The sequence below is a fragment of the Euleptes europaea genome, chromosome 7 (assembly GCF_029931775.1).
Source record: "Euleptes europaea isolate rEulEur1 chromosome 7, rEulEur1.hap1, whole genome shotgun sequence".
In the NCBI taxonomy this organism is placed as follows: Eukaryota; Metazoa; Chordata; class Lepidosauria; order Squamata; family Sphaerodactylidae; genus Euleptes; species Euleptes europaea.
In genome coordinates, this window is record NC_079318.1 from 34,989,874 (window position 1) to 35,013,901 (window position 24,028).

Consider the following 24,028-nt stretch of genomic DNA (forward strand, 5'->3'; position numbering starts at 1 on the left):
TTGATAGCTCTCTCCTTTTATAGGAAAAGGTTACTCCAGATGGAAAAGTAAAATAACTGGGTCGGACCAACTTTAGGAAATAAGACATTTTCTCTTGAGCGTTTTTGTCAGCAGTTTAAAAGTTATAGAAGATAATTGAAAACATTTTACAAGCTTTTTATGTTTCTAACACCGCATGTACGTTCTAAGTTTTTTATTTGTCATGATTTTTATTTTCTGTATTGTGCAGCAACATTTTTTCTGGGGGGAAACCCCCCCAAACAGGTATTTTCTCATGGCTTAATAGTTTCCAAAAAAATTCCAGATCATTTTGTAATATGTGCATGGTGTGGAAGGGACTGGTTTTGTTCCAAATGAAGTCTACTATATATCTGTGTTCTTCTGGACCAGGGAACTGTTTTTTTTTCTGTTTGAAATGCATGCAACCATCAAGTGGATATCAAAAGTTTAATAACGTTGTTGCAATCTGCCTTTGGTGCCATGTAGTATAATACCTTCTTCTCCTTTTGCCTGATTTCACAGAGACTGGAAGGGTGTTGTCTTCTTTAGGACAACAGCCTTCCAGTGACTTCATTAGCAAAACACCCAAAGACTTCTGAGGCAACAGGGTCACGCTCCAAATAGAAGGAGATCTACTTGGGCTGCTGAACACCTTCATAGTTTGAAGTCTTGCAGCATATAGTAACTGTGAGGGCATGTGTATAAGTTCTGAAAATATTTTTTGTAAAGTCCAAGAAATTCATTAAAAATGTTCACGATCAGAAGCATGAGGGAAAAGGAGTTTTAAATTTGCCCGCAACACTTTCTGAAAGATCAGCATTAAAAGAGAGAGAGAGTTGTATGAATATAGTTTATAGAATTCTTTCACCCTATATAACCCTATCTAGGTATGACCAAAACAGCTGTCTTGGCCATCTGGTCACAAATCCTGCCAAGTGCCCCATTCCTGCACTGGCTTTTTCTATTATGACATAACAGGCCATGATTCAGTTAGTTAAAGTGAGCCTTTACTGGATTAATTTCTGAGGCCGCTGTTAAACAGTAAAATCTGTTGTGAGATTGGACTTTTTTTTGTGCTACTGCACAACACTGAGTTAATTGAATAAGTGTTGTGCAGTGGCACATAAGAGTCCAATCTCACAACAGATTTTGCAGTTCAACAGCGGCCTCAGACAATAATCCGATAAAGACTCACTTTAATCAACTCAGAAATAAATTTAATTGAATATGTTAAGCATGTTGAAGTCGATTATCAGAATGGTGTAACTCTGTCTAGGATTGCTCTGCATGACTCAGCCTAAGAATGTAATCCTAAAGAGAGTTACTCTAGTCTAAACCCATTAATTTCAATGGGCTTAGACTGGAGTAGACCTGCATAGGATTGTAATGTAAATTCCCTATTTCTAAAGTGTCAGAGTTGATTTTTAAATGAGAGAAAATGCATAAAGCTTTGTTATATGATTGAACTACAATGATGAATTCTATTTCATTCATTTAATTATGAATTACTTTCATATCATGGGGGCCATTTTGTGCAATTTGGTGGGTTAATATCATAAGATAGTAGGTGGATGGCAGGCAGGTTTGGCTGATAGCTCTGTCGATAATCCAGAACCAACTGGTAATTCCCATCCAGTATCCATCCTTGATGTTTGCTTGTCATTTGGCCACATAATATACATGTTATGTATCCTCAGTGAGGGCTGGTTCTTACAAAATGTTGGTTCTTGGGTACAGATTCTTGTTGAAAAAAGTAGTGCATCAGATGTTAAGGGCACATATGCATAAATATTGATGTCCTCATTGAAATACAACTAAAAGAAGAGCAGGAAAAGGATCAGGTCATGGAGGGAATCACAGCAGTTTCTGTGTGTGTTTTGCTATGTGTGTGTTTTTGTTTCCTTATAACAGATGCTCCAGGAACTGGAGAGTATGTGACTGGAATTGAATGTTCTAGTGACGGTGGAATCTGAAGTGTGTGTGGGTTTGTGTGTATGCTGATAATAGATTTCATGGTCCTGGGTCCAATCCAGAGGACAAAATTCAGGCTGATCTGAAATTTATCCATTCATCATGGCAAAGGGGATGGTGGTGGTGAGGGCTCTCAAGAAGAATTAGTTGAATAGCGATGGCATTTTAAAAAGCTCTCTGTTTCATTACACGTTGTATTGGAGAATGTCCACTATATTTCCTCATCACAATGTGTATATTAGGTACACAGAAGGAAATTAGGAATGGGTTAAATCTCAGAACTGTATGCATTAGTGGGGCCATAGTTTAGTGACACAGTATATGCTTTTCATCAATAATGTCTAAGGTTCAGCCTCTCCAGTTAGAATGATCTTGGATAATGCAGTTGGGAAGGATCTCTTTCTGAGGTGCTGGATAAGAGAGCCACTGCTTGTCAGTATACACAGTACTGAGCTAGGTGCTCTTTCTCAGTAGAAGGCAGGCTCATGCATGCACATTAATAGTTACTAGAGTAGAGATCTTGCTTAATTCTTCCCTTATTATTTGTTTTAGTATTGTTTGAGCTGTTTCTCAACCTCTGCAAATATTTCACTGAAATATGCATGGTTATGAGGTCATAATGTCCAAGCCTTTGACACCATGGAGCTGTTCATTTCCATAATTGTAGGGAAGATAGGACGTGGGGAAATGCAGTGTTGGTCTTTCAGGGATATTGTGCAAATACACATCTCATTTGTTGATTTGCATTTTTTAAATAGTATTCTGAACTGCTTGTTTTCATTTTCAAAATGTTTTACCTTTGATCCTTAAACAGTCATTTTCAAACACTGCTGTCTGTTGGGACTCATCTGTGTGGGAGTTTTACCTGTTTCGAATTCTCCATTTTAACATGAGACATTCATGCAGAGCCTGCCACAGAGATGGTGTGGTTGCACTGTTGTTCTGACTTGCTGTACAGATGTGTGGGGGAAGAGAATTGGTAGCAGACTGTTGTACTTGCACACTCCATAAGTATACTCCCCCCCCCCAAAAAAAATCTGTAGATACCTGTGCCTATAGGCTTCTAAATTGTTCGCGTATTTCTTTAGCATAGTTACCAGCAATCATAGATTTTCATTATGTTACTGAATTGTACTGCAAGTGTAGAGTTGTGGCTCAAGAAAACCAGCACTGTTTAAGCACATCAGTACGGTCAAAGCCTAGTTTCGACCATGCTGTTGCACTGCTGATTTGCAGTTGAGATCTCTAGTACAGTAGTATAGTTTTCCCAGGCTGGGCTAGCCTGATAGTGGTTATTCAACTATGGTAAGCATGTTGTTTTAATTAAATCACTTCCTAAAACAAAAATTGTTGCAAAAGCATGTTAAAATAAAGGTCAGAAATTTGTTTTTTTCCCCTAGGAAAAGATTTTTTTTATCAAGACATTTCCAAATAAAATATGAAAACAGTGTATTTTTTTTTTAAAAAAAGAATTGCCTTAGAAGTTTGAAATCTAGCTCCCTTAACAATTAGCAGTCACTTTGGCCTGATTATCGGGAAAGAGGTTGAGTTAGTTCTTAGAAAACATACTTTGGCTTTTGAAAAGTCAAAACTGCAGAAAAAACCTTTCCCGCCAGTTGAGATTGTCTGCAGAGGTGCTTTACTGTGTGCCCCACCCTGAGCTGAAGTGGGTGGGAGAAGGGTTTTTCTGCAGTGGTGCCTCCTTTAAAGAATTCTCTCCCCACAGTTGTTTGCCAGGTGAAACCCTTTTTAATTTTTCCAGCCCTTTCACTGAGTTTCCGATTTAAGTTACAGTTGATAAGATAATTTGTTTGTGTGCGTGGGGTGTTGCTTAGGGTTGCCTCCTGGTAGTGGCAGGATATCTCCTGCTAATTCAACTGATCTCCAGCTGATAGAGAGCAGTTCACCTGGAGAAAAGGCCGCTTTGGCAATTGAACTCTATGGCATTGAAGTCCCTCCCCCCCCCAAACCCTGCCCTCTTCAGGCTCTGCCCCCAAAATCTCCTGCCAGTTGAGAAGAGGGACCTGGCAACCCTAGTGTTGCTGTTGAATTTTAGCCACAGTGGTGTCTTTTAATTGTGGTTTTAATTACATGTATTGTTAATGTTCCTTGGAACACTGATTGAAAGAAAGCTCTACTTCAAATCAGTTATGGATGGTTAAGCTAGAATGGGTGAAATCTGTTGGTTTTGATACATTTCAGTTGTGCCTGCTTCAAGTCTTGTTTGTAGAAATAGCTTGCCTAGGGAAGTGTGGGTAGCTACCTGATGCGATTTGAATTCTCCTGCTATACTTTCTGAAATCTTTCTTAAGACAAAAACCAGAAGGGGTGTCCATTCCAGTCTGTCATTAAAATATAGCAGATGGTAATGGCATTGAAAGGTAGGGGTAGGGTTGCCAACCTCCAGGTAGTAGCTGGAGATCTCCTGCTATTACAACTGATCTCCAGCCGATAGTGATCAGTTCACCTGGAGAAAATGGCCGCTTGGGCAATTGGACTCTATGGCATTGAAGTCCCTCCCCTCCCCAAACTCTTCAGGCTCCACCCCAAAAACTTCCCGCCGGTGGTGAAGAGGGACCTGGCAACCCTAGGTAGGGAGTCATCAGGAATATGCTCCTTCCCCTTTCCTTTGATTTGCTGGACCATAAGTGCTGATAATTACAGTGATCACAGCTAGATATATTTGCCTATGTTTTGGCATAGTATGCATCCATATGGTAACTACTGTAGTGTTCAACTGGAAGTATGAAAAGTGTCCCTCTAAAGCATAGCTTCTCAAACTTTTTCCACTCGTGACCCCTTTTTGCCTGAGGAATTTTTAGGGGACCCCGGGTATATAGGTACATAAAATAGGTATACAAATCAAACATTTACTGATAATAAACCATGAAGAAATTTATTTTAAAACAATTCTTTGGTGTATATATAATTTTACCATTTATTACAGATAAAAGCAAATTTGCATAGTAATGAGATGGATGTGCTTGTTTATTTTTACATAAAGAATTAAATCTTGGCTGAATATTCGATACTGCAGGACGTAAAGCATTTTCAACATTTATCAGAGTTGATCTATATTTTGATTTTATAATCGTCAATGCTGAGAATGCCGCATCACATAAATACGTAGTACAAAATGGCAGAAGTGTGTTTAAGGCCATTTCAGAAAGTGTTGGAAATTCTGTCCTAGTCCCAAGCCAAAATTCATTTAACGATTTTTTAGGAAGCTCAAGTTTTAAACCTGCGTCGCTTGATAACTCAGCAAGTTCTTGAGCTTTTAATGTTAGATGATTGAAGTTTTTGATTTCAACTGAGTAGGGTTTATGAACCCAATTTAGTTTTTCAGAATCAAAATTTGAAGAGAGATATTTCTGAAAATGTGTCTCCAGGCACTTCAGATGATCAATTATAACTCTTACAATTAAATCATCTGTAGCTGTAAACATTTGTAAATAACCATTCTCCACCCTGTTCTTCCATATGTTAGCCTTTTTAGTAAAGTCCTTACATTGGGAGGCCTGATTTGTAATACTGGCTTACTCAGCAAAAACATTTTTCACAAGCAGCATTTGGGTTGACAAGAATGTTTGTTTTTGCCATTGGCAAAAGCAAGAGACTAGAAATTATCTATCGTCCATCTTATTAAACAAATTTTGCTATTGCTGCTAAAGCCAATTATTCCTTCTTGCATAACCCAAAACACTACTAGTCATCCTGGACTATGCATTTTTAACAGTTCTGATTTATGCAAGGTGGGGAGAGTAGGTGAATGAGCTGTATGCAGTGAGTTTGGCATTTTACACACAAAAAAAACTACCAAGAGCTATCAGGATGGCACCCAAGATGCTGCCCTGACACGAAACAATACCACCCACAACACAACGTTCAAGGAAACTGTTGATGCGTTTTTAATAATTAAACCTCAAGCTGCAACCTGTTGTAGCAAACAAGGCCTGTGCTTGCTTCGGTCCTTGCAGTCTTTCTAACTGGCAATCCTGTCATTCATTTTAGTACATCCCCCTCCATGAATTCTCTGAGAACAACCAACCCAATATCCCCACTCTGCCATGGAAACTCACTGGCCATGCTGCGGAGAGCCACTTGGCTGGCTTGTGGGCCTGATAGGACCTCTTAAGGGGCTGGATCTGGACCACGGGATGTAAGTTTGACGCCCCTGACTTACACGACACAGCCGTCACTCCCGCCTAAAAAGCACAATCACAGCTCAGGCAAAGCTCCTGCACTCCACTCCTTTCAGCCGCAGAGCAATTAGGAGGGTTTGGCGCGTTTTCTTCGCGAGACTTCTTCTCCCCCCCTCTCCCTCCTCTTCTTTTCTCCACCCCCTTCTCCCCAAAGAGCCAATAGGAGGGCCCCTTGTGTTACCCCTGACCAATCTGGGTGCATATTTTCCATGAGCATGCAAAGCAGTTCGTTGTGCTGTGAAGGAGTTTGAAGCTGGGCGTGTTGTCCCATCTCCTCGCTTCCCTTCTCGCGACCCCAAAATTCAATTATGCGACCCCAAATGGGGTCGCGACCCACAGTTTGAGAAGCTCTGCTCTAAAGCAATAGTCTTCACGTATGAGTAGGAACCCTAAGGTGGTTCATGAAGCACATCTGCTGAATGTAAGCCACTATACAGCTTCTATTTTTGTTGCTGCCTTTTGGAAGGCCTGCTTCTAGTGTGTGTATTTAAATTGCAAGAGTGCCTTGCCTCCCCTGACTGTGTTTATGCATATGCTGAGAGGAGCAGCAAGGTGATGAGGTGAAGTGAGTTAGCAATAGAGAAAATTCCTTTTAGTATAGTCAGGCTCAGAGATGCTGGTTGCTCTAATTCTGTCGCATGATTGTGATGTCATGTGACATCCTGTTACATGCAGCCACTTGGGGGTTAAAGTGGGTTCCCAGGTCTGGAAAGGCGATGATCACTAATCTAAAGAGACCTGCCAAGCTAAAGTGATAAATCAGATGTGTATGTTGCACCGCCTGCATTGGTCCAACAGTTGCTTCCATCAACCATGTAGATAGGACGGGTGTATGCCCCTTATTTTTAAGCTGCTGTGATGTATGAGCACATTAAATTCCCACAAACAAGTAATGTGCGAATGTGGTCCTGTTACATTTGGAGGAGGAATTCACAAGTTTTAATATTGACTCAGAGAGGCATGCTGTAACAGAGTTTAAAAACTTTTTGTTAGGTAGGGTAAGCATTTGCTATGCAGCTGGAGAGCAAACATTTATTGCTACTGTCTGCAGATGAATCAGCACAATGCTTTTTCTTTCACTCCCTCTTACTAACAGCCAAAAGTAACAGAACATTATATTCTTTTGATTGTTAGGAACTATTCTTCATTTTCCTAGGCTTTACCCATAAGATTTTCCCAGAGAGAAAACGACACTAGATGAGCCAACCAACCTATGTATTTTCTGCACATTTATAGTAGGATCAGGGAAAACGTGGGACAATACTTAAAATAAACATATAGTTTGTGAAGAAATCCACCTTGGGCAAATCCACTTTGCAGTTGTGTGAGCTGTTACTGTTATCTATAAATGCTAATAAGTAATGACTGCATTAAATTGTTAACGAGGCCAAACATACCCAATTTCAGAAATCTCTTTTTAGTCTTTAAAAGCAAAAGAAAAGAAAAGGATATACTGTTAAAGGTACAGGAATATGAGACGTAAATATGATTGCTCAGTAGCATGTATATTTAACCATTCTGAAAATTAGGGATTTTGTATATATTTCAGTCTGCTAAGAAATCAAAACGAGCCCCATGGCACAGAGTGGTAAGCTGCAGTACTGCAGTCCAAGCTCTGCTCATGACCTGAGTTTGAGCCCGAGGGAAGTTGGTTTCAGGTAGCCGGCTCAAGGTTGACTCAGCCTTCCATCCGAGGTTGGTAAAATGAGGACCCAGCTTGCTGGGGGTAAAGGGAAGATGACTGGGGAAGGCACTGGCAAACCAACCCGTAAACAAAGTCTTCCTAGGAAACGTCGGGATGTGACGTCACTCCATGGGTCAGGAATGACCCGGTGCTTGCACAGGGGACCTTTACCTTTTTAAGAAGAAATCAAACTAAAATGCTGGGCTCCTACACCACTCCACCCTCTGTTAGCTACAGGTGTTGCTCTGAAACCATTTAATCCTGTAGCTATCCACTGGCAATCTTTCATAATTAAAATCTAGGTTTAAGTGTTAGCAGTCGACGATAAAGTAAACCTAGAATATGTAAATCAATGTGGTGTAACTGGGGCAAGAATCAGTGGGGTGGGGAGAAATAAAGGGTCCCGGCAGCTGCGTCACAGGATTTGTTCACTTCAGGCAGGGGTGCCAGGAGATTTGAGACAGATGTTTTGAGACATGCGGCATGCCTAAAACATTTCCAGGGGTTGGGCTACAAATAGTGACTTAATAAGTGTAGAAACAGGAAAAGTATGCAGGAGGGGAGGACTCAAGAGTTTATTCACCCCTAGGTGAACAGCCAGTCGCTTTACATTACATCTGCTTGTCAGGGTTGGCTATTTAAGCTGTCATGCCCCTGGTATTGCTCTTTGACTGTGAATAAAATGCAGCATTGTGATTACTAATCCCACTCCAGTGACTTGACTTTAAATGTGGTTTTGGAGTGGATCCCGGAGTCCTGTTTGCTAAGCTTCCTACTCCTGTTTCAGAGACACCACTGGATATCGAGGAGAGAGCACTGAAGACTGCCCTCCTCCATTTGGAACTTTTGCTTTTTAAAAAATCTTGAAAACAAAAAAAAACACAAAGCATTTGAAGGAAATCAATGGCTACCAAAGTGACCTGTTTGTTTTTCTTTTTCTCTTTGCCTCTGCTCTCAGTGGGAAATCACACAGGACGTATCAAAGTGGTCTTTACACCCAGCATCTGTAAGGTGACTTGTAAAAAAGGCACCTGTCAAAACAGCTGTGAGAAAGGAAACACCACCACGCTGATTAGTGAAAACGGGCATGCGGCTGACACCTTGACAGCACCCAACTTCCGAGTAGGTAAGTCTTGTGAATCTTTACTTCTCCTTGTTAATCCTTTTTGGGCTTAATCTGTTCATGCATATTCTGAATTGCTTAGCTCTTTCCTGAAGGGTCTGTTAGTAAGCATCATATCTTGTAGGTTGTTGGGCATCCCCCCCCAGACTGCACTTGATGATTCTCCTGAAGTGTAAAAGAGAATAACAGTACTTTAAAAAATGTGTAGTTGAAGTTGTAGGGGGACTATATGTTAGACAGTAGTTTTTTATGGAAACCCACAAATTGGATGGAAAAATATGGCAAGATGAAGGAAGAAATAATGTTCTTTCAGTTTGTGGTTTACATTTTTATAAGGGAATGTGAGACCTAGTTAGATGAAATTTTCCTGAAAGACATTGTGCGGAAATTGCTTGACTTTGCATTCCTGGGAGTGAAATGGGTGCCAGCTTTAAAACTCTTGCCTTGAGGCTGCTGTGAGTGCCACAGATTTATTATGTGTCAAGTGTTCAAACAGGAGACTGAACACTTAGAGATGAAATTTTAAAAGGAAGGTAACGTACAATTATTGTCCCCAGTGATTGCTTTTATGTGCTTTCCAGATAGAAAGGTGGTGTTCTTTGGTATACCACTTGCAGTGGTGTTCACCATTTATATTAAATATGACAAGAAAGAGATGCTTGATAACAGGGTTTCAAAGTTTGTTTAATGATACTGTATGAAAAACGCCATTTCCCTTCCTGTAAATTATCTAGCCAAGTAGAAGTTGATGTACTTAAAAAGCAAATGCAGTAAATTCCTGTTTAAATTTATTGTATCTAGATTTGCAGTGGGGCAGGTAGACCAGTTCAGATGATCACCCGGTGACTATGTTGATGTGTAACACAATCACCAGAAATGTGTCCTTTCTACTGATTTTCCATCCTAGCAAGTCTTGAAACAATTTATTTCCTGCAAACGTCCTTAGAATAGTGCAATCTTTCCAAGTACAATTAGAATAGTTAGGCGGGGGAAGGAGAGACAGACACCAGTGGTTCTAGTGGTTCTTCGAGATGTTGTTCCTGGCAGAGTTTGTACCAAACCAGGAACCACAGGAAGAATTGCCTCAGAGAGTAGAAGTATTTCCTAGTACTGCATTTTAGAGATAGAGTGGTGTTTTTGTCACATCGGTAGGTGTGTCAAATGTGTAGAATAGAAGTAATAGGCAGTGGGAATGTGTGTGTGTGTGTGTTAAGTGCCGTCAAGTCGCTTCCGACTCATAACGACCCTATTAATCAATGTCCTCCAGAATGTCCTATCTTTGACAGCGTTGCTCAGATCTTGCAAATAGAGGGCCGTGGCTTCCTTTATTGAGTCAATCCATCTCTTGTTGGGTCTTCCTCTTTTCCTGCTGCCCTCCACATTTCCTAGCATGACTGTCTTTTCTAGTGACTCTTGCCTTCTCATAATGTGACCAAAATAAGATAGCCTCAGTTTAGTGATTTTAGCTTCTAGGGTCAGTTCAGGCTTGATTTGATCTATAACCCACTGATTTGTTTTTTTTGGCCGTCCATGGTATCCGTAACACTCTCCTCCAACACCACATTTCAAAGGAGTCTACTTTCTTCCTGTCAGCTTTCTTCATTGTCCAGCAATGGGAATAGGCTTCCTGAATATGGAGATTGCAGGTGTTTGGTGTTCTGATTGTTCAGCATTGATCATCCACAAAAGACAATGTCTGAAAGTGCCCTTGAGTTGCATTACTTATAGGCTATGGTGCAGATCCACATATCTACACCTAAACAAAGTTTCTGCGCATATAAAAACCTTGCTATGGTGAAATTATCCTACATTTCCATCAAGTATATGACAATACTTGAGAAACTGAAAAATAAGGAGAAGTTTATTAATGGATACTTTTAGAGAATCTTGTAAACGGTATATTGAACTCAGCTGTTTAAACTAATTTGTTGCCCCCCAAAGGCAGTGGACTTAATTTTGAAATGCAGAAAGAAGGCCTGAGCAGCCTGTTAACATACAGCTGTGCTGCTTGCTATTCTCCACACTACTAATTGAACACACTGAGCAGAATACATCCTGTTAATACAGTGCACATTTTTTTTGGCCTGGCCTCTCGTGTTGCTTTATCAGAAATAGAATTTCTAAGTACTGATACAATAACCTGCTTTTAAAAAGCAATTGGCAATAAAATTTGATACATGATGGAGACATGTGTTGTGTGTAAAGGTAAAGGTCCCCTGTGCAAGCACCGGGTCATTCCTGACCCATGGGGTGATGTCACATCCCGACATTTCCTAGGCAGACTTTGTTTACGGGGTGGTTTGCCAGTGCCTTCCCCAGTCATCTTCCCTTTACCCCCAGCAAGCTGGGTCCTCATTTTACCGACCTCGGAAGGATGGAAGGCTGAGTCAACCTTGAGCCAGCTACCTGAAACCAACTTATGTTGGGATCAAACTCAGGTCGTGAGCAGAGCTTGGACTGCAGTAGTGCGCCACGGGATTCTTTTTGGTGGTGTGTGTACAGGCTATTAAATCAAAGTAGGGATAAAATGGGGGGAGGGAGGCTAAATATGCATTTTGGGGTTCATGAGGATTCACCATTAACTGAGTGAAGACTGTATCTGTGAGTGGTAGGTCCATACCAGGTCTGGTTTGCCTCACACACACACTCGGACAGTGCAGTGGTGTTACAAGTTAGGCAACAGATGGTTACTATAACTCCTAGTCCCTAGAGGTCATGTGTACCAAGCTGTACAGGTAGTGGAATGTGGTTCAGAACACTGAATAGTCCTTGACCCCTGTCAGTAGCCTTAGGAGTGAACAGCAGCAGTTCGTCAAGGGGTGCCTCCTGAGACCACCGTCTCTGCTGCCACCCCCCACCCTCCCATCACTTCTCCCTACTTTCTCTGTCCTCACAGCTAATAGTCTTTCTCTCCTTCTTCCCCAGGTGTCTTTATACACAAGCTGCAAGCCATAGGTACCCAATAGAGCTAATGAGATTTCTTTGAAGTCATTTGGGAAGCCTCCATCCATGTGTATGATTTGCCATGGTGTGGAGACGTTAAGTGTTAACTGTTTCATCTTCTGGATGAGGAGGGGGTGAGGTGAGGAATAATAGGTAGTGGCAGCAAGGGGTGAGAAGAAGGGGTGGAAGCAGAGCCTACACCCTCAACCATCCTCAATCACAGAGCTGGTCCTGGGACCAAGTAGACTGGAGCAGATGCAGTGTTGGGCAGATGGGTATAGATCTGGGACATTTCTTTAATTAAATTTCAGTAACTCAATCATAATCTTTACATGGTTTTACTGTAAATCTTGGAAGGGTAAGTTGGGACATACATCTGATAAAGTGATTGTTTAAGTCAGCAGCCTGTGGGTTGGGACCCTCAGGTTGTGGAACCTCACCTGCTGGGCTGCAAGCCCTTGTTGAGGTGCCCTGTTTTACGGTGTCTTGAAAGGACCTGCTGGGGAGCATGCATAGAGAGGAGCAGCGAGATGGTGATGAAAGGTCACTCAGTGGGTTTAGTTCTGCATTGAGCCATCAGAACTCACCAGAATACCTATATCAGCTGTTAAACAAGGGCAACAACAAACAACAAGCAAACTAACAACAAACAACAAGCAAACTAACAATGGCAGGCTTTCAGTCTCCACCTGAGATGCTGTGTGCACTGTATTTTGTCTTTTTAGGTGAGAGGAAACATCAGAAGCAATTGAGGGACCAGGAAGTGGGTCCTCTAGGGATGAGGAGGCGTTCTGCTGGATGGCTTTTTAAAATGTTTCCTCCAGAGTCATCCGCTTCATTAACAATGATGTTTGTCTTAGAAGTCCAGTTTTCGGGTCATTCCAGTTTTTGGATGTCGTTAAGGGATACTCAACCTGTATTCGTATAATTTTGCTTCTATTGTGTGATTACTTTGGTAGTGGATCCAGCTTTTCAAAGAATATAGAACTTTTTTTTTAATAAGGAGTTGAGTAATATTGCAGCATGTTGGAACAGTTAGGGTCTGATCCAGTACACCCTCTTGCATTCTTTTTAGGCTTTATAAGATAAACTGCTGTGATGTTCTTCTCTTGAACCTGTCAGCTTATGGATAAATATCTCTTGCTACTGAATGACATATTTTGACAAATAAAGGCCCACATATTCTGTTTTCTTTTACCTGCCTTCTGTTATATTTTAACCACTTCTGGTCTAAATCATGCTGACTGTTGGCTGTGTACTTCCAGGTCTCCTTCCAAGCCTTGACCAAGCTAAGAAAGTTATTTTGTACTTGTACTTCTCAGTCCCTGCGTCTAAAGAATACTCATTGACGATACCATTGCTTCACTGGTTCCTTCCCTCTAGCTCTTCTGGTGGCAATTCTCTTCTGTCTCTTTGCACCTGGCCTGGATTAATTTCTTGGCTCAGATCTTCTGCTTCTGGAAGCAGGGCCGGAAGATGACTTGTGGGAGGGCACCTCCCTTTGTTCTGTATTCTCTCCCCACACTATTTCCTCTTTCCCTCATCCTAGCAACTCCTGTATCCTCCCATTTCCCTATTTCCTTCTTTCCTTCACATGACCCACCTCTCTACCTTTTATCTGCCACCATATTACTTATTAACTTCCTTTATATCCTGCCCTTCTACACAATGGGGATCCAGTGCAGCTTACATCAGTCTCCTTTTCATTTTATCCTCACAACAACCCTGTGAGGTAGGTTAGGGTGGGAAAGTGTAACTGGCCTAAAGTCACCCACTGAGTTTACACAGCAGAAGGGGGATTCCAAGTCCCAGTCTGAAACTCTTATCACTATATTGTACTGGGTTTCTTGGGGTGGCTGCAGTTCTATAGTAGGAAGCAGCCAGGTCTAGCAGCCCTGGGAAATGACTTGTCCCTCCCCCTGCATGTTATTGACAAACCAAGCCTGAAATTCTATTCAAACTGTTGTGGGTGCCCAGCAACAACCACTGAGGGCATCTGTTCATTAAAGCTACAGGTGCTTCTTTTATCGTTTTGGGTTTTTTAAAACTGCCCAATGTTTTCCCCGCTCTGAACGAAGGTCATCTTGCACAGCGTTGGGTGTTTCTCGTCCCATTTGCTAGGAGAGGCAGGACTAATTTTAAAACAGCTTCCTGTCTCGGGGCAAGGAACGCCCACCTACTCCCAGTTATTCTCCTGCCTTTGCCAGAGAGAGGACGTGCCCAGCCCTAGCTGGGACTTAGATAGAAGATTTTCTGAGGAGATTAGATTCCTTTTGGACCTTCCAATTTGTCTTCCCTCCCATCCTTCCTTTTGGGTTGTGTCCGCGTTATTGTTTAGTCTCCCGTTCACCTTTTTGGCGGCTTCTGACAGCCCGCTCCGAACAGGGAGAGAAAGAGCAGGAAGGGCGCGCGCACGTAAAATGGCCGCCGCCTCCGCTTCGCGTCAGGAAGAAGTGGAGCTCCTTTCCAACAACAACCACGACGCGGCTTTCAGCAATCAGCCCCGAGCGAGCCCCCCTGTCAGCCGCCCCGGCGGTCTTTCAGACGGGGAATCAGCGAAAGCCCCACTGCCCTCTCAATCAACCGATAAGGACAGAGGAAAAAAGGGTGCGAAGAAGGCTGGCGCGAATGGTGGCAAAAAGAGCTGGAAAAGAACAAACCGCCGGTGCCATAACAAGCTGAGTACCGCCTCGACCTCCAAGGTCCCTGCCAGTTCCTTGGATCGCCACAGCTCCAAGCGCTCTACCAAGACGCCAGAGGGTAAAGTAACCCCACCTTTGACAGAGAGTGGGGCCCCTTCCCAAACCCTAACTGAGGAAAAGGTGAATGCCTTAATTGAGCACACCTTCACTAGCCACTTCCAGAAACTCCAAGCCTTGGTTTTATCTGTCCAGAATCGGGGGGGGGGGGGAGTCCCTTGCCTCAGAAACTTCTTCCCTTTCTTCTGCAGATCCCTGCTGCTCTCAGTCCATAGGGAATAAGCAGTGGTTAACAAAAGCTGCCTTGAAAGCTGCTCCCAATAGGCATGCCTTAGACTTGGGAGACTTTAGGCAACGGGCTCAGTTGCTGACGATTTAGAAGAAGGAGAATTCATATCTGATGAAGAACTCCCAGTAGTTCAGGAACAACAACCCAGATTGTTCAATCCTGACGATTACCAGTCCTTTCTGGCTAAGGCTCTCTTTGCCCTAGACCTCCTAGATGAGCCCGATCCCTCTGAAGAGCCTAAATCTAAAGCAAAATGTAGGGGATCTAAGGATTATTTTCCCCAAGGGGATTCCCATATACTGAAGGTTCCTATGCCAGAACACTTTGAGAACCTAATCAGAACCGAACGGGACAAACCCTTACACAATAAACAGCCCTCAGGCCTAGCCAAAAAGTTGTACGACATGGCTCCTGAAGCCATGGCCATGCTACAATTACCAGTGGTGGATGCTCCCATCACCGCACTTCACTGATTTTTTCATAGAGGATGGGGGGGCTCTATTAAAGACATGTTAGATAGAAAAATGGACTCCCTTTCTAGAAAGGGAATCACCACGTACTCATTCGAACAGACAACGTGGCCTCCAAGGCCTACATCAACAGACAAGGAGGATCCAGATCAAAAGCCCTGAGTCAGGAGGCCAACATCATCCTGACATGGGCAGATAGCGGCTATAGCATCAGTTTGTCTGGTAGTGGGACTGCCATTTTGTCTCACCCACAGGTCAAGGCATTTATCAAAGGGGTAACTCAATCCACACCCCCTGTGTTACATCGCTTCCTTACCTGGAGGCTGAATACAGTCCTATTGGGCCTTACCAAAAAACCGTTCGAGCCTATGAGAGAGATCTCCCTCAGATACCTTCGAATGAAAACATTATTTCTGGTAGCCATCACCTCGGCTCGCCGGCTGTCGGAACTGAGCACTCTGTCAGTTCGCAAGGACTTATGCATTTTCCATAAAGACAGAGTGGTCCTTCGGACAGATCCTTCATTCACTCCCAAGGTTTGTTCGTCATTTCATCAAACTCAAGAAATCAACTTACCTTCCTTTTGCCCTAATCAAACGGGATCCAAGGAACGCACTTGGCATAATTTGGACGTACGCGGGGGCCCTGCGCATCTACATCTCAAGGACTGCCGCCATTAGAAAGACGGAGCGGCTATTTATTGCCATAACGAACCCCAATAAGGGTATGCCAATGTCCCAACAGTCCATTAGCTCTACAGTTCGAGGATGCATTAGGGAGGCCTACATCGCCAGAGGCATCACGCCTCCAACAGGAATCACGGCCCATTTCTTACGCAGTGCGGCCACATCGGCCGCCTTTTTCAAGCAAGCCTCTACAGAAGAGATCTGCCGAGCGGCCACATGGTCTAACCCTTCTACCTTCATCAGGCACTAACGCATCAATACCATAGCTTCAGCGGAAGCCGCATTCGGACGGTGTGTCTTGCAACACGTGGTGGAAGATGACGACACGGATTCCCACCCAAATGAATAGCTCTTGGACATCCCAACGCTGCAAGATGACCTTCGTTCAGAGCGGGAAAGGTACATTGTTTACTTACCGAGAAGGTCCTTTCCGCTCTGAAGAAGAAGGTCATCGTGCCCCACCCGGAGATGCCAGTCATCTTCCAAGGGTGGCAGACGGTGCTGCAACCACACTACAGTGACTACGTTTCATCCAACCTAGGGATGAGTTCAATCCTAAATTTCAGTTAGTTTAGTTCACCCAGTTGGGTGTTGAATTGTTTCGTGACTTGTTTGTTAACCTGATCTGTTGTTTCCTGTCATTGTAAGCTTGTCAAAGAACTGGAAGTAGATGGGTGTTCCTCGCCCCGAGACAGGAAGCTGTTTTAAAATTAGTCCTGCCTCTCCTAGCAAATGGGACGAGAAACACCCAACACTGCAAGATGACCGTCTTCTTCAGAGCGGAAAGGATCTTCTCGATAAGTAAACAATGCACCTTTTATATATATATATATATAGTTTTTCCTGGTCTCCCCAGCCAACTACCCCTGTGACCCTGGCCTCCCACAATACTCCTGGGACCCAAGTTACAGTAAAGGCACAGAGACAGTAGCTGGAATGAAAATGGCCACAACTTTATTGTTACAGCATTAGGCATTGGCATGTCATTGGGGTGTGATCCTTAACATCAGCCCGCTCGGTGTGGGCTGATGTGATGGACCTCCCAGCCTGCTTGGTGGGAGCAAAAAAAAGATGGCAGTATCTGAATCCACATGGATGGAAGCAAGCTGTGTGGTTCCCTGCCACTTGGAAAGAGGCCCCCCTCCCCACCCCGGCTGGACAAGTCCCTTGACAGCCCCCAAGCTGGGCTTGCTCCGATACCTTTTAGACCTCCCTCAGAATCCCTTATTGGGATTCTCCAAGTGTGGGGAAAGAGGGCATGCAGGCCGGTTTCCCCCCAAACTGGATCCGGCCCCATGCCAAACAGCCAACACAAAGTTGTGACACACAATAAACCCAAACGCTGAATAAAGGGAGAGTGGGTGGCACAACCCAAAGCCGAATGCCGTTGGGGCCAGCAGGACCCTCCTTATATACGTCATGGCCGGACCTGAGTGAAAACTAGAGAGCTGTCATGGCTCATTTGAACTGGAGGCGGGCAGAAGGCCAGACAGGTCGGCAGGCGCAGGAGCCGGTGATCGGCAATTTCCCACCCCACATGTGCGCCGCCATTAAGTGATTGCTGTTGGAAGGAGAAGGGCTGCAGCAGGCTCCCCGGCTGCCCACTGGCCCTGAGAGCCGCCACCATTACACTGCCCACCGAGCTGGCTCAGCCCCGCACTCCGCTTCGACCACCAAATTGGGCCCTTCGGTGAGTCAGGGGCCTGAACTTTGCATTATTGTTGATTCATGGGGTACATTTATGTTAGTGTAAGAATTCATCCGTGTTATTCATGTATGTAAGCACCTTTACATTTTATTAAAATTACTATCAATAATTACGTACTGTACTGAGTCCATGGAAGAATGATAGAAAATTACTTAATCTGTTCAAAAAGTGGATGTAAGGAAGCCTATACATTTTTTGACTGTAGCTTTCATGTGCAGGAAAAGGATCCAATAGCATATTATTGCATTACAGTGGTTCTTTAACAAAATTGTCTTTAAAATGTCAGCGTTAGGTATAGAAGGGAAGAAAATGAACACCAGATTATATTCCCAGGAAAATGAACATCAAAGTAATCCATTTGGTCCTTGATTTATATTTCTTTCTTTTTCCTGTAACAAAGTGCATGTGTTTGTTCTTTTCCATGTTTTATATGGAATCCCACAGGGTTCAGTGGACAATATGAAAGCCGAGGAATGGTTTGGTTACCACTGATATGTCAATACCTTAGCCAGTCAAGCATATATTCCAAATAGCACTGGAGGGGTGTGTGTGTACCATGACATAAAAGGGGTTCTGTGCCAGGGAAAGCTGGTTAAGGAGACACATAAAGTCAGACAAAACAGCTGGTAGAGTGAGACAAGGCTTAAAAACCATTTTGGCAACTTGTGCCAGATATTTGGTGCTTATTTTCTTTGTAACACAATTGTTTCTTTGTCCATCTTGCCCCCCCTTTTTGCAGTAGGTGCATGGCAGGTTTCACCTACTACAGATCATTTGCTGCCATTTTAAAATATAAGGCATAGGAAAGGAAATCAAAAATCAAATCCTACTTCAATATACGTTAGTGAAGTTTAGAAGTATTGCTTTAAAAATACAATTTTCTTGCATATGGTGGCTCTTCAAACATTCTAACCAATGTAAAAGTTTATTTTAGTAATTTTTTTGCCATCAGATTGCAACCCATTTATGGCAACCTCGTAGGGGTTTCAAGGCAAGAGAGTTTCAGAGGTAGTTGGGCATTGCCTGCCTCTGCATAGCGACCCTGGTATTTCTTGGTGTTTTCTCATCCAAATACTAACGAGTGCTGACCCTGCTTAGCTTCCGAGATTTGACAAGCTTGGGCTAGCCTGGGCTATCCAGGTCAGGGGTATTTTAGCATACCAATTTAATAAAATAATTCATTGTTGATTTAAAAAAATAGTGGCAGTGTTATTACATCAAGCAGCTGGAAGATAGTTAAAATGTACTTACTATCCTCCTTCGTGTAACAATACTTAAGACTGTAGACATCAAGGGAATATATTTCATGTAAATAGAGGGTGGGTTCAGATTATAGTTTTGCGACAGATCTGACATGTGGTGCCATTCACCTTATTACTTGGATAAAGGATATAGATAACCAAACTACCATGAAAAGGGAAAACTCACTGGGTGGGTTTTTTTTTAATGGGCTGGGAGTCTTGTTCAAATGTTCTTTGGGCTGTCATATAGTTCAAGTATTGAACATTAATTACGGCTCCATAAAAATGAGATACAGTTGTCTATATCCAGCTTTAGAATCCATAACTTTATAGACTTACTTGGTTAAAAAAAATTATTTTGGATAATAAGGATAATTTCTTGTCAAAATTTTTCTTCTGCTGTGCTTGCTGCCAGATGAAATATATATATTCTTTTATCTGGCAAACAGCAGAACACTTTTGAATTCTCGAACACTGTATTTACATTACCTTTTAAATGTAGACCTTTTATGCATGGGAAATTTGCCTTGGGTTTGCTGGTCTCTGGATGCAGTTTTCTCATCTGAATTCTCAAAACTCTATGCGTGGGAGCTTTTTGCCCTGAAGAAATTCCAGGAGTACCTTGTGATCAATTATGCATCCCCAGTGAAATGTGGAACTTCTGAGTCTCTCACCTTTGAAAGTGCTGCTTTGTAATTGTGTGTAGTGTATTTTTTTAAATACGTCACCAGCCCCTGCCAGCCCCACAGGACTCTTTCATTTTAACTGAACCGAGTGGCCATTTTTCAGCCAAAGCAGAGGAGGGTCCAGACTAACACACACACCCAGCCATTTTGTTTCTGGCTATCTCACTGCAGGTATCATGAGAACAGGGAGGGCAGGAAATTAGTACAGCTCTGTTGGATCCCCAATGTCTGAAAGCACTCACTGTAATATTCCCAGGAAGGTGCCCTTATATTTGCAGCCTGAGTGATTCACTGGTATCTCGTAAGAAGATTGAGGGCCAAACTAGACGTGATGGTGTCCTCAGAACCGAGATTTAAAAATGTTGTGAGGCAGCTCTGCGGGCTGAGGTGTTGTTCCCCCCCATATGCACCATAAGGTAAAGGTTCCCTGTGCAAGCACCGGGTCATTCCTGACCTATGGGGTGACGTCACATCCCGACGTTTCCAAGGCAGACTTTGTTTGCGGGGTGGTTTGCCAGTGCCTTCCCCAGTCATCTTCCTTTTACCCCCAGCAAGCTGGGTACTCATTTCACCGACCTCAGAAGGATGGAAGGCTGAGTCAACCTTGAGCCAGCTACCTGAAACCAACTTCCGTTGGGATCGAACTCAGGTTGTGAGCAGAGCTTTTGACTGCAGTACTGCAGCTTAACACTCTGCACCACGGGGCTCCTATATGCCCCATATCAAGTACCAAAACAGCTGTGGGGGTGCAGCTGTTCCAGCACTTGAAAAGGCATGTAGGTGGAAACAAGAGCACCTCAGCTCATCTTAAATAAAAGGTAAAGGTCCCCTGTGCAAGCACTGGGTCATTCCTGACCCATGGGGTGATGTCACATCCTGACGTTTACTAGGCAGACTTTGTTTTACGGGGTGGTTTGCCAGTGCCTTCCCCAATCATCTTCCCTTTACCCCCAGCAAGCTGGGTCCTCATTTTACCGACCTCGGAAGGATGGAAGGCTGAGTCAACCTTGAGCCAGCTACCTGAAACCGACTTCCGTTGGGATCGAACTCAGGTCGTGAGCAGAGCTTGGACTGCAGTACTGCAGCTTACCACTCTGCTGCAGGCCAAATCGGGCCCTTGCAGCATTTTAAAATCTCTTTAAAATGGCAGTGGTGACCACAGGTCTGAGCTGCGGAAACCATCACGGCTAGTTTGGCCCTGAATAAATATGGAACCAGCCAATAGGAGGCAGGATGGCCTCAAGAGAGGTTGGTGCCCTTTGTGGTTCTGCGTTTTACTTACTGGTCATTTAGCTTTCTCAGGATGGCACTGTTACAGTGTTAAGGTACAGTGGATGAAATGTGCTCTTTTCCTCAGTGTCTTGCCTGGAGGGAGGGAGGAATTGAAGCCATTGTACAGTATTCAGTTTGGAATTAGGTTACTGACTTAATTCAGTCACAACAGCTACTCCTTTTTGTCTTTGCGTTTTTTTACATTTTTGGTTTAATTTAAAACTGAATTGTTTGGTCTGCTCCATTCCTAGCTGCCATGTTAATCCAGCTGTTGCTGAAGATTAACTGAAACCTGATTCTTAAATGTTGGTGTGGTTGCATTAGTGCCATAGAAATAGAGACACGAGCTATCTAGTGTAACTGGATGCTTCATCAAACAAAAGGAATATTCTGAGCAAAAAAAAGGCATTGTTATTATTTTACGCTTCATCTTTGATGGTTGCTGCAGCCCCAAGTGCTCATTAAATTTCCCTTTGGCCAAAGATTAGCGTTTCTTGCGCGGGTTACATGAGTCAGTGATTTACCATATCGTGTTCTGCCTGCTGTCATCAGAAGCAGCTTCCGATGTGGGTGGCTACATGTTGGAAGTGGACTTTGGGTGGGAGGTGGTATATATGTGTGGGTGAGGATTATGAGTAGAACCACACACCTTGAATTTGGTTGTAATTGTAGATTGGGAGAAGGATGTCCCATTAAGCTCCCTCGTATTTATCGCCACACTTTACCTTGACTTTAATCTAGCAATGATTCTGCAGTCTCAATCCTTTTTAGAATGCTACTCCCCCAGGAATATGGTGACCCTGGTGAATTATGATCAGCCGATTCACCCCTTACGAAAAAGATTCAGATTCATTTGAAGAGTGCCGCAAGAGGTCCACAGTCATATCTTGAGTTACAGCTGTACCACCTCTCCCAAAGTCTACCAGATTTTGAGTCTTCTTGGCACATTTCACCACCACTAAATTCACTGAAGATGTTAAAATAAAGGCAAGAAGTCATTATTCATAGCTTGTGTTCAGCATGGTTTATTAAAGTTCATAGTTAGAAGATGGGTAGTTTGTGTCTTTTTCTGTATACAAATATTGTGAGTAATTTTAATAGCCCATATGGGTCTCATGAAAACGTCCTCCGTTGCGTAGTTCAAACAATGTGAACTGTGTTCTGTACATAGTTCTGGTGACATCCAACAGAAAAACTAACAATTCAAAGATCAGTGTGTGTGTGTGTGTGTGTACCTTGTCTCTTGGTGTTCACGGAAAGTTCTATCACTTTCTGGCATTGTACGCGCTGTTGCTGTTTTTGTATTTTATCATCAAGTTACTTTATCGCTGATGGATTTGATTCTGATTTTATCTTCTGCTATTGTTTTGATTCATTGTGTTTATAAGTTTAATTTTATTATTACTCTAAACTACTATGGGGGTTTTTAATTGAGAAGTGAAGGTTATAAATATATTAAAAGAGTAAAATAGATGTGTGTTCAAACAAAAAGGGAAAGAAGCATGCTTTTAGGAACTTTTATAATACCTTATTTCTTTATTCTAAAGAATTATATGTCTCAGTTGGAACTCTTGCATCAATAGAAAACATGCATATCCTGTTTCCAATACTGGCTTTTTATTGTAATGTAAATCACTAGTGTGTATTTGTTTTTCATTGTTTTCTCTGTGCAATCCCACATGTGGGTTATTTACCTGGTTAGACCAGTGCTGGGAGGTATTCTAGAGCTCTTTGTTGACCCAGTGCTTAGCTGGGGGCGGGGCAGGCAGTGACAGCTACCCTGACCCACACTTGCAAAATCCAGGCATGCACAATCAAACACAAGACATGGCATTGGGATGAAAATGGCCACAACTTTGATTGGTTACAGCGTAAGGGCATTGGCATAGCATAGAGGCTGGATCCAGATCATTGGCCGGTCCAGCTGCTGTCCGATGGTGTACCTCCTACTCCTCAGCCTGCCTGCTGGGGAGTAGCCTGGAAGGACCTCTTATTTCTAGCCCGCCTGCTGGGAGTAGTTTGGGATGGCAGTATTCAGGACACCACTTGGATGGGAGCCACTCTGTGATTCCCCTGCCACTTGGAGGGAGGCCATCCTGACAACCCCCAAGCTGGTCATGTCCCTTACCAGGCCTCCCCCAGAATCCCTTATTGGGATCCCCAGAGTGGGAAAAGGGGGCACACAGGCCGGCTCCCCCCTCCAAACTGGATCCAGCCTCATGCAAACACCACTGAAAATTGTGACAAAACAGGGAAATTAATGAGAGAACATCTGAAAGACTAAGATAAAGGGAGGGAGGGTTCAATCGCCTTGCTCAAGAATTGTACATTTGAGACTGTATGTCAGTTATTCAGCTCTCCTGGGTCCAGAGTAGGTTTCTTTAGGAGTGGACACACTACTGCCCACTTCAAGGCAGGAACAACCACCCCATGTCTCAGGAAGACATTTACTGTCCCCCAGACGCAGTCCGCCAGCCCCCCTAGCAGATTTAAGCAGTCAAGAGGGGCAGAGCTCTAACAAACAGGTGGTAGGTCTCAAACTTCACAGAATCCTGTCCGCATCCTCACACTGTACAAACTGAAATTTATATCCCACACAACTGGACATATTGGCACCCTGGAATAATCAAATATCATTGTGGTGGTGGAAAGTGCAGTCAAGTCACAGTGGACTTATAACTTCCTCATAGGTTTTTCAAGGCAGGAGAGGCTCAAAGGTGGTTTTCCATTACCTGCTTATGCATAGCGACCTTGGACTGTCCATGAATACATGTCAAATAGAAGAGAGCCATTTGTGGGCAGAAGTTGAGCAAGTTCTGCTCTGAATTAGCCATGAGTATGTTGGTGTGCTATGGAATCATTCAGGTACCTATGATGATGACATTAACCTTAGGGTGTAAGCCAGGGGTGTCAAACTCAATTGTTACGAGTGCCGAATATGACATAAATGTCACTTGGTCAGGCTGTGCCGTGCCTCGCCAACCAAGATTGAGAGTGAGGTGGTGGTGGTTGCCTTGGCTGCTTGTGGGCCGGATAAGAGCTCTCAAGGAGCCA

The 24,028-nt window shown here is 43.3% G+C and overlaps 1 protein-coding gene across 4 annotated transcripts in view; it reads left to right on the forward strand.

The window, feature by feature from the left end:
* Positions 1-24,028, forward strand: part of LTBP1 (latent transforming growth factor beta binding protein 1) — a 260,003-nt gene that overhangs the window by 56,813 nt on the left and 179,162 nt on the right. For all 4 annotated transcript variants that reach the window (XM_056852318.1, XM_056852320.1, XM_056852321.1 and 1 more), the window contains exon 5: positions 8,816-8,983. In XM_056852318.1, coding sequence (XP_056708296.1) covers positions 8,816-8,983 — 168 coding nt within the window. The remainder of the gene's footprint in view (positions 1-8,815; positions 8,984-24,028) is intronic.